Source organism: Borostomias antarcticus (genome assembly GCF_949987555.1).
Source record: "Borostomias antarcticus genome assembly, chromosome: 6".
NCBI classification, from domain to species: Eukaryota; Metazoa; Chordata; class Actinopteri; order Stomiiformes; family Stomiidae; genus Borostomias; species Borostomias antarcticus.
The window spans coordinates 370,997-382,545 of NC_140239.1; the positions used below are offsets into that span (position 1 = coordinate 370,997).

General features: G+C 44.6%; 1 protein-coding gene across 1 annotated transcript; it reads left to right on the plus strand.

Moving 5' to 3' along the window:
* Positions 1-1,473: 1,473 nt before the first annotated feature.
* eef2l2 (eukaryotic translation elongation factor 2, like 2) lies at positions 1,474-11,549 on the plus strand. Its single transcript, XM_084440346.1, has 15 exons — positions 1,474-1,563; positions 3,167-3,381; positions 4,094-4,275; positions 4,920-5,131; positions 5,601-5,785; positions 6,121-6,226; positions 6,448-6,561; positions 7,378-7,516; positions 7,786-7,981; positions 8,366-8,624; positions 8,871-8,978; positions 9,388-9,741; positions 9,975-10,157; positions 10,324-10,456; positions 11,171-11,549. Exons 1-15 carry the CDS (start codon positions 1,561-1,563, stop codon positions 11,362-11,364), a joined length of 2,583 nt encoding a protein of 860 aa, XP_084296472.1. The 5' UTR covers positions 1,474-1,560; the 3' UTR covers positions 11,365-11,549.

Consider the following 11,549-nt stretch of genomic DNA (forward strand, 5'->3'; position numbering starts at 1 on the left):
TCACTACCCTTCCAAATGGGAGTAAGCATATTTCTTGCATCTAACAATATGTTAATATGTACTGCTATGCTATCTGAAGTGAAGAACATGAAAAGTGAATACAATACTAAGAAACCAAATGCTCCTAAATTGCTTGCCTGTGGCAGGCTAGGACCGCCTACCTTATCAACAAACAACATATGGCACAGAAATAAGGTTGTGGCTAGATGGGCTGTGTAGAAGGCTAGTTCGCATAAATACAGAGACCAGTCAAACCATAACCTTAACCCTAAATGGCCCCTGCGTTTATGGGAACTAACCGTTACAGCCCTGCTACACCGGCCGTAGCTGTACCCCTTCTAGCCACGGCCCAGAAATAAATAAATGAGGAAATACAGAAATAAATTAACGTATACATACAGAAATAGGCTAAACAAAGGTATAGGCTACATATATAAATAGATAGAAATAAATGTATAAATACACAAATAAGTAGGCTAAATGTAGAAATATATAAGGCTAAATAACGGTAGAAATAAATAACTAAGAACTTAGAAAAACATGAATAAATGCATGTAAAAAATAAAGAATTAAGCTTTATTATTTATTTATTCCTTTGTTTGTCGTTTATTTTGGCAGTTCTGCTCCGTAGTAGGCCTATGAGGGTTTGTGGGGATGCGCTGCTGCGGTAGAAAGTGCAGTCTCATTATTACACAAGCTGATTCCACCTGGTGTACAAACCTTCCAGCACTCAGAGCTGATATAAGAGCTGGATTCCACCTGGTTTAGAAACCTTCCAGCACTCAGAGCTGATATAAGAGCGCTCTCATTATTATACAAGCGTGATTCCACCTGGTTTATAACCCTTCCCAGCACTCAGAGCAGATATAAGAGCGCTCTCATTATTACACAAGCTGATTCCACCTGGTGTACAAACCTTCCCAGCACTCAGAGCAGATATAACCTTCCCAGCACTCAGAGCTGATATAAGAGCGCTCTCATTATTACACAAGCGTGATTCCACCTGGTTTAGAAACCTTCCAGCACTCAGAGCTGATATAAGAGCGTGATTCCACCTGGTTTAGAAACCTTCCCAGCACTCAGAGCTGATATAAGAGCTGGATTCCACCTGGTTTAGAAACCTTCCAGCACCCAGAGCAGATATAAGAGCGCTCTCATTATTATACAAGCGTGATTCCACCTGGTTTAGAAACCTTCCCAGCACTCAGAGCTGATATAAGAGCTGATTCCACCTGGTTTAGAAACCTTCCCAGCACCCAGAGCAGATATAAGAGCGCTCTCGGGCGGGTAGTGCACTTCTCCTGACAGCACAGCCTTGATGCATAGCGGGTCCATTAGCCGTTCTATATAGGTCAGCTCGGTCCATATGACACCCCCCACCTGACACCCCCCACCTGACCTCCACCAAGCCTGGCGTCGCTGACTCGCAGCACTTAACGAAGATTGCGCTCTATCTCTCTCTTTTCGACTACAAGTTCTCGGAAGGAAGGAGAGGGTCCCGCCGGTGCCACTCGCCTTGTGTCGCATCTGAGCCCTTGAGCCGGGGAACCGTCCGCAGCAATGGTAGCTACCTTTTATCATAACGCTCCTCAAATGCTCGTATATTTGGGAAATGATGGATATTATAACGGTGTGTCTGACTTTTTCTGGACTTCGGAAAACACCCCAAAATGGATAGGCCTACGTTTGCGGTGACGTAATGGCAACTGATGTTAGAACGATGTGCTCATCCGCATAAATACCGTCATGAAACAACGCTCCTATATTTGATATTGATGCGTTTCGCAAAGTATGACGCCTGCATTTGGGAGTGAAACTGCTTATTCGGTTCATCAGTGGCTTGGCTTAATCATATTATGCGTAAGATAACTTGGAAAAAGTTGATGCTTCAAGTCTCAATGTACATTGGGCTATTGTATGTAGCATTATATTATAATCCTAATCTTTTGAGAACGATTTATCATCACGCGAGTAGTCTACTGTTAATTCTGTACTGCGCATGCTCCTTCAGGGGTGCAACTATAGGAATAACGTTATATATATATAACCCCTGTTATAAATAGCATGTGCACGCCCACTGTTCCCTGAGATGGCCGTATTGGAGGCCATGTTCAGAGATTGGGCAAGCCTTTTGCCGTACGGTTGTACAGTATAGTGGAGGAATTCGCTGCGGGGTTGTCAGTGTAAACAACGCGACGCACCTGCTATAATAGAACCAGGTGCGCAGGCTCGGGTCTCCACTCTCTCAGTGCGTCATCGGCCTACTGCGGCAAATAAGGCCACTGGGCCAGAAACAAGTAGCCTACTGCTCTGTTCCAAGTTCCTCCAAAGAGTAGACGCGCAGCTCACAAAGATCCACACTTCTACAGCCTTCTATTGATACGAATCGCTCTATTCTGTCTAATTTGAGTAGGCTACTCATGTTAAAATGCTTTTGAGAAAAGTGTTTTTCATAATTCAAACTATGGCATGACATTTAAATATGTGACAGCAGGCCTATACAGGGATATGTGACAGCAGGCCTATACAGGGATATGTGACAGCAGGCCTAAACAGACTGGCTGGAAAATGCTGGCGTTACACAAATGCTTACACAAAGTAACTTTTATGCAACTTTGCCTGCAACTTATATACATGCTTCTTTGTTGCTTCATGTAACACCCCTGGCAAAGGCACTAGCCCAACACTGGAATACCTAACCCAACACTGGAATACCTAACCCAACACTGGAATACCTAACCCTAATTAGTGTCTTGCACCAACAGTCCAAAACTAATTCCTAGTATGTGTGGAAACCTACTTGGCTAAATAAACCTGATTCTGATATCTAAGATGTGTGGAAACCTACTTGGCTAAATAAACCTGATTCTGATATCTAAGATGTGTGGAAACCTACTTGGCTAAATAAACCTGATTCTGATATCTAAGATGTGTGGAAACCTACTTGGCTAAATAAACCTGATTCTGATATCTAAGATGTGTGGAAACCTACTTGGCTAAATAAACCTGATTCTGATATCTAAGGTCCACAACCGGACCATTCAGTCATGTGTCAGTCATGTACAACATGGCTGTAAATCAAAGATGGGCCCTTGTTGGGGGTCGACAGTATCTCAATATCCTAAAAAACATTATAATCAAAGACACCCTTACCACCCGTCCTCAGGTGAACTTTACGGTAGACCAGATCCGAGAGATCATGGACAAGAAGTCCAACATCAGGAACATGTCCGTGATCGCCCACGTGGACCACGGCAAGTCCACCCTGACAGACTCCCTGGTGTCCAAGGCCGGGATCATCGCCGGCGCCCGGGCCGGAGAGACCCGCTTCACCGACACCAGGAAAGACGAGCAGGAGAGATGCATCACCATCAAATCCACGTGAGTATTCCCACGGTGGCTCTGGTGGAACTGGTTAAAATGCACAGTAGCCTACAGTATACAACTACATCACTGCCTACTCCTATTCCATGTTGCATTGGTCCTTCTATCTGTTTGTAATGGGTGAAGATACTAGTACGTAAGTATGATCACCTTAACATCAAATACAATCTATATATGTATGTCAGCAAATTCTTTAAGGGTGCGTACTGCCATAGTGCTGATAAGGCCATATTGTCCCAGAGTCATGGACGTGGTAGTAATGGAAGTGATTCGTCTACAAAATCTTCTTCATACTCTGGATACCATCCACCTTGCCTGCATTCAATCTTCAGCATGACTATTTATTACCATTTATCATCTTCAGCACGACTATTTATTACCATTTATTAACTTCAGCACGACTATTTATTACCATTTATTATCTTCAGCATGACTATTTATTACCATTTATTATCTTCAGCATGACTATTTATTACCATTTATTATGTTCAGCATGACTATTTATTACCATTTATCATCTTCAGCATGACTATTTATTACCATTTATTATTACTTTTAAAGAAACCCAAGTGGATGCATGTAAATATTGACCTCACACGTGCTGCTTGAATATTTGTGCACTCCCTTGAATGAAGTGAAGAAATATGCAGCTAACATGGCGTCTTCTCCGGTGAACTTTGTAACTGTTGTGTTGCCCCCCTCCCCGCAGAGCTATCTCTCTGTACTATGAGCTCCAAGAGAATGACCTGGCCTTCATCAAACAGACCAAGGATGGCCTGGGTTTCCTCATTAACCTGATTGACTCTCCGGGTCACGTTGATTTCTCCTCCGAGGTGACTGCTGCTCTGAGGGTGACGGACGGAGCTCTAGTAGTAGTAGACTGTGTCTCAGGTACGCAGAGCGGCGGCCGCCGGCCCAAGGCTCGCTGTCTGCAGCTGTGTTTGTCCCGCTTCTAATGCTTGGCTCACACAAACAAGACACGCTACAGTCGATGAGTCATGAGTAGGTCAAATACTTTACAATACAATTTGACTTTCATTAATCAATTTCATCGAAGATGGCCCTTTAGGGAAACATTCCACTGTAGGTCTGTTTTAGGTATGTATGTATTACTCATTACTAGATACAGGGTTACTCATGTAACATATAACAAATACACAGGCATACAGGTAGTTACACAGCTCATACAATAACCCTGTCTGTTTTACAAAGACATACAAGAAGCACCAAAACACGTCTGTATTGTAGAGTGGTCCAGTCTTCCTCCCTCCTCCCTACTACAACTATGAAGCCACCATATTACACGATCAGAACACCGCTGCTTTTTTTTGTTTATTTGTTTATACCAGTTTTTACATTCACTGGTTATTCTAGCTAAATGCAGCCATTAGTTGCCATTTTATAATTTAAATGTGAATGATTTGTTTTAATACTCTTCTTGGGAGGCCTGAGCAGTAATATGCCAGGGATAACAGCAGGTTGATACAGCTGGACATCATGCCAGGTCCTGAACCAGCCCTGGTTTGCCTGTGTAGGTGTGTGTGTCCAGACCGAGACAGTCCTCCGACAGGCCATCGCCGAGCGGATCAAACCGGTCCTGATGATGAACAAGATGGACCGGGCCCTGCTGGAGCTGCAGCTCAAACCCGACGAGCTGTTCCAGACATTCCAGCGCATCGTGGAGAACGTCAACGTCATCATCTCCACCTACGGAGAGAACGAATCTGGACCAATGGGCAACATCATGGTCAGTGTTGACCATCAACAATATAGCTATAGCTCGCTCATCTTTTGTGACCAGAAAATCCCCAGTTCCAGACAGATCTTGAATTAGTTGTGACGTCTACAATATACACTTTATGATCAAGTGTAACATTTTCAACTTCTACTTAACAGCAAGAGGACATGAATCACTTAGATCCAGTGATATATGAAATACACTATTTCTGAAGATACTTTGCATGGTTGAGCTTGCAGGGACTGTCAGATCGGCAGGTTATGGGCCTTTGGGATAATTGTGTTGGTTCTGGGCACCAGGCACACTTTCCTAACTGACCAAGCACAGCTCATGCTGTGGTAAAGAGTTGAGGCACTGAGCAGTGCTCAAACAAGATCAGCATTTGACAGTACCATGCACTTTTATCACTTTTTACAAACAAAAATGGTTGATATGAATGAATGCAACTTCTATTTCTTTTCTGCTGGTTGTGTTCTAGGTGGACCCAGTGATCGGAACCGTGGGTTTCGGTTCGGGTCTTCACGGCTGGGCCTTCACTCTGAAGCAGTTTGCCGAGATGTATGTGGCCAAGTTTTCAGCCAAGGGCGAAAAGAAGGCCGAGCTGTCCCCCGCAGAGCGCGCCAGGAAGGTGGAGGACATGATGAAGAAACTATGGGGAGAAAAGTGTGTGACGAAAAACAAACATGTTACATTTCTGTTTGTAATAGGGCCGTGCATGGAGCTCAAACAGTCAATGGGCTTTGTTATTGTGGAGGAAACGATGACCCCATCTGATAATCAGATACATTGGAAAACAAATGTCAACCTTTATAATATATCGGATATATTAGTTTAGTATGATCATCTACCCATTGCAGGTGTATAAAGACATCTTCAATAAGGATTGTCAATTTGTTTCTTAGTTTGAGTTAGTTTGGCATTACGCTTATGATAGCCTAAATCTTAAAGGCACCAAGTACTGAATAATGCTAAGCGGGTGATAATGTTCATATTTCCAGGTACTTTGATCCTGCCGCAGGCAAATTCAGCAAGTCAGCAACCAACGCAGAGGGTAAAAAGCTCCCCCGGACATTCTGCCAACTTGTATTGGATCCCATTTTCAAGGTTTGCTTATGGAAATTAATAGATCTAGTTAAAAGCTACTAATATTTAGTGGAATAGGTATTGTTACTATTTCCACCTGTGTGAACTCAAACAACAGACTATCCTAATAAGTGACAAAGCACTATACTGAAACAACACACTAACACACTGTTGTATAACAATAACAGCAGTTATTAAATAGTTATAGAGCAAAAAATCAAAATTCTTTTTTTATCTGTAAGGTTTTTGATGCCATCATGAACTTCAAGAAGGAAGACACCCAGAAGCTGATCGAGAAACTAGATGTGAAGCTGGACGCAGACGACAAAGAGAAGGAGGGGAAACCTCTTCTGAAGGTAACATTAGTTAAACCTCTTCTGAAGGTAAGATTAGTTAAACCTCTTCTGAAGGGAACATGAGTTAAACCTCTTCTGAAGGGAACATGAGTTAAACCTCTTCTGAAGGGAACATTAGTTAAACCTCTTCTGAAGGGAACATTAGTTATAAACCCCTCCTGAAGGGTAACATTAGTTAAACCTCTTCTGAAGGGAACATTAGTTAAACCTCTTCTGAAGGTAAGATTAGTTAGAAACCTCTCCTGAAGGGAACATTAGTTAAACCTCTTCTGAAGGTAACATTAGTTAAACCTCTTCTGAAGGTAAGATTAGTTAAAACTCTTCTGAAGGTAAGATTAGTTAAACCTCTTCTGAAAGTAAGATTAGTTAAACCTCTTCTGAAGGGAACATTAGTTAAACCTCTTCTGAAGGGAACATTAGTTAAACCTCTTCTGAAAGTAAGATTAGTTAAACCTCTTCTGAAAGTAAGATTAGTTAAACCTCTTCTGAAGGGAACATGAGTTAAACCTCTTCTGAAGGGAACATTAGTTAAACCTCTTCTGAAGGTAAGATTAGTTAAACCTCTTCTGAAGGTAAGATTAGTTATAAACCCCTCCTGAAGGTAACATTAGTTTGTGTTGGAGTCAGTCTCCCAAAGCCTCCTTCCTTCCACAATGGTGTGTTGGTCTCTGCAGTCAGATGCACAGCATTCATCTCCTATCTGCAATTCACAAAATGGCTCATCTAGGCTGGTGGAGGCCAGTTGGGACGCAGACCTAAAAATTACTTGTTCCTCTAACTCCCTTCCCATCTAACCCCCTCCCTTCTAACCCCCAGGCAGTGATGCGCCGCTGGCTGCCAGCAGGGGACGCCCTGCTCCAGATGATCACCATCCACCTGCCCTCCCCTGTGACGGCCCAGAAGTACCGCTGTGAGCTGCTGTACGAGGGACCTGGAGACGACGAGGCCGCCATGGGTGAGCTGCAGGGGAACCCTGGGAACTCTGACAACAACCATGCTTCAGTGTAAAGAGCCAAAGAGAGAGAAGAGACAGGCAGCATCCTAACATGATGCCAACAAGTTACAAGTTATAAGACAAGAGTCTCTGTGAAAACACGGCTAGAGAAAGTGCCTTTGGTCTTATTCAGATTCAGTTTATTGCCATGGTAGTTTACACATACTAGGAATTTGTTTAGGGGACAAGTGGGTTCTCAAAGCAAGTCCTCTGTGAACTCTTTTTCACAGGTGTCAAGAACTGTGACCCCAAAGCTCCTCTAATGATGTACATCTCCAAGATGGTGCCTACCACTGACAAGGGACGCTTCTACGCCTTCGGCCGCGTCTTCTCTGGCACCGTGGGCACAGGACAGAAAGTGCGCATCATGGGCCCAAACTACACTCCAGGGAAAAAGGAGGACCTCTACCTCAAACCTATCCAACGGTGTGTGGACGACAGAAAAAGCTGTCATACTGTGAAATGCAATTTTCTTCTTTTTAACATTTTGATATTACTATAGCCATTTCAGTTTATTTGACAGGGCAAAGTTAACAAGCTTTCCCCAGTAGTTCCTGGGTTAGGTAGAATTATAGAAATTATGTTAGAATAGGAGACCTTGTGGTTAAGGAGAAAGCAAACTTGAATCACCCACATAGGGAATTGGTAGACCAAGGGACTTCCACTGCTGGGGTTAGGGGCTGGGTTTCCGTTAGGGCCATCCATACTGAAAATGGATGCACTTCACTGACCATAAGATCATCAAGAAACATCAGCAAGCACATATACATAGATCCGATCTGTATCGGCTATATCCTTTGTTCTCCACAGAACCATCCTGATGATGGGCCGCTATGTGGAACCCATCGAGGACGTTCCCTGTGGGAACATCGTGGGCCTGGTGGGCGTGGACCAGTACCTGATCAAGACGGGCACCATCAGCACATATGAGCACGCCCACAACATGAGGGTGATGAAGTTCAGCGTGAGCCCCGTGGTCAGGGTGGCGGTGGAGGCCAAGAACCCCGCCGACCTGCCCAAGCTGGTGGAGGGCCTGAAGCGCCTGGCCAAGTCCGACCCCATGGTTCAGGTACAGGCAGGGGGGTTCTTCGGGGAGATGGATGTGAAAAATTATTAATTCCTAAAGAATTCCAACTTAACATAGTAATGGAAGTGTTTTCACATTTGTATGACTGAGGAATAAACAATTGTCAATAAGTAGTGAAAACACAAAATGTCCATGTTCTATGAAGAAAAGAATTATGGAAAGTTTTACGGAAAGCTTGCCTCACATGGATGTCTAGTGTGTTCCTGACCTTGTGCTGTGACCTGGCAGTGCATCATTGAGGAGTCAGGAGAACACATCGTAGCGGGAGCCGGGGAGCTGCACCTGGAGATCTGTCTGAAGGACCTGGAGGAGGACCACGCCTGCATCCCCTTAAAGGTCCAAATCCTTTCAATAGTGTACTGTATAATATAATGTGTAATATAATAATGTGTAATAGCTAACTGTACTGTATTTCAGCGTAGAGATGAAAATGCTGTTGAAGCCAACCTCCTCTGTATGTTCGTAGACTTGTGATGTTTTTGACGAGGTTCTGTGAGTACTCTGCGAGTACTGTGAAATCGGATATAATAGTAATACTCTTACAGAGTAACGTCCCAAAATTAACATTCATATCATACATTCATGGAGACCACATTGTTAGCCTGTCATGAGCTTCCAATCACAAAACATATTAAAATATTTATTAAATTCAACTGAACTTTCATGTAGGCAGAGAACAAAGCCTGTTTTAAAGTTACGACCTACAGTAGTTTACACAGCCCCGTCCTAATGTGTCCCCTCTCAGAAATCAGACCCAGTGGTGTCCTACCGCGAGACGGTGAGCGAAGACTCGGACCAGATCTGTCTGTCCAAGTCCCCCAACAAGCACAACCGGCTCTACATGAAGGCACGTCCCCTCTCCGAAGGGCTGGCTGAGGACGTGGACAAAGGGGACGTCAGCGCCAGACAGGAGCTCAAGCTAAGGGCCCGCTACCTGACCGAGAAGTACGAGTGGGAGGTGACCGAGGCGCGCAAGATCTGGTGCTTCGGGCCCGACGGGTCGGGACCCAACATCCTGGTGGACGTCACCAAGGGCGTGCAGTACCTGAACGAGATCAAAGACAGCGTGGTGGCTGGGTTCCAGTGGGCCACCAAGGAGGTGAGGGTGGCACGATGGGGGTAGAGTAGTCAACTGAAGTAGAATGGAGGGTTCTATGCTATCATAGCTAGCCAGACTTAAACGTAAACAAGATGGGTTTGTGTACAAACAGTACACAGTTGATGTAACCCGATTGGTATACGACGTTGACACAAAGGGAATAGTATTGAAAGTAATACTTCTCACTATGAATGTACTAGACCGTCCTCTGTGTATCAAATTTCCTCGGTCAGGGTGCTCTGTGCGAGGAGAACATGAGGGCCGTGCGTTTCGACATCCAAGACGTGACCCTGCATGCCGACGCCATCCACAGAGGAGGAGGCCAGATCATCCCCACCGCCCGGCGTGTCTTCTACGCCTCCGTGCTGACTGCCCAGCCGCGACTGATGGAGCCCATCTACCTGGTGGAGATCCAGGTACGCTACAGCTGAACCAGCGCTCTGAGGGCCTGTGTTCCCTCACAGTCACCCCGCCTGGGTGCTAATTTTCTGTGGTTTCAAATTCTGTAAGAGGCCTTTGTTGGTTCGTGTAGTTTTGGGACGTGTTTTTATGTTTTTCTTATCTGAACGTTTATGTTTACAGTGTCCAGAGCAGGTTGTTGGAGGAATCTATGGTGTGTTGAACAGGAAGAGAGGCCATGTATTTGAGGAGTCCCAAGTTGCTGGAACACCTATATTTGTAGTGAAGGCATTCCTTCCAGTCAATGAGTCATTTGGTAAGCACTGTCTTAACAAAATTCATTTTGATGCATCTCCATTCTTGTCTTTCACGATTACTGTTCTTCAAACATTTATAACTCCGTATGGAGATTCATGAATGGCTTTATGGCTTGCATAAAGAGGTTATGCAGAGGTAACCCAGAGATGATCGCACCTTGTAGTGCATCCATGCAAAGACAAATGCACCTTTCTCATTCTGAAACATCAATCTGGCAACGAGAGACAAGCCAGCACACCACCTCATCAGATGAAGCCTGGTGGTCACAGGCTACAAGTCATGTATACGGAGGGTCTCCATGGAAACCTATTTATGGATCTTTATCTGGGAAAAGGGCCCACAGAGAATAATTTACAGTATAAAAACACAATTTCTAGCCTGGCTTCGCCAAACCCAATTCGCAAAAATGGGGGTCTGGAAACTCACAGCTGCTTTCCGATTCCCAAGGGGCGTTACCAACGGGCGTAGATCAAAATGCCTCTGGAGGTAATTGGACAGACCTGCAACCAATCAGCGAAAATGCCTCTAAGGCCCTCCTCTGTTCCATCATCTTATTAAACCCGCCCCATATTAGATAAACGTTGTGATTGGCACAAACTAATTTCTGTTTGAGCGGATTCCGTTAGAACGGCTGGATTGTCAGACTGACCTGCGGAGTGAGATCGCGAGATCAGGCTGGTGACTCTAGTTTTTATTCCCCCCCCTCCAACAGGTTTCACAGCGGATCTGCGGTCCAATACGGGCGGACAGGCTTTCCCTCAGTGTGTGTTTGACCACTGGCAGATCCTGCCCGGAGACCCTTCCGAAGAAAACAGTCGGCCACAGCAGGTGGTGGCAGAGACCCGCAAACGCAAAGGCCTCAAGGAGGGCATCCCAGCCCTGGACAACTTCCTGGACAAACTGTGATGGTTTTGTCTGGACTGCTCCCAAGTGCAATTGATCATATTAGCACTTGACTGTTGAGATATATAATTAAAATAAGACACAGTATCATAACCAAAAACACACGAGAGGTTTTACAGTCAGATACTACAGTAAATAGGATTTATTGAAATCCTTGAATCTGTAAAATCCTAACAAATAAAAAGGAA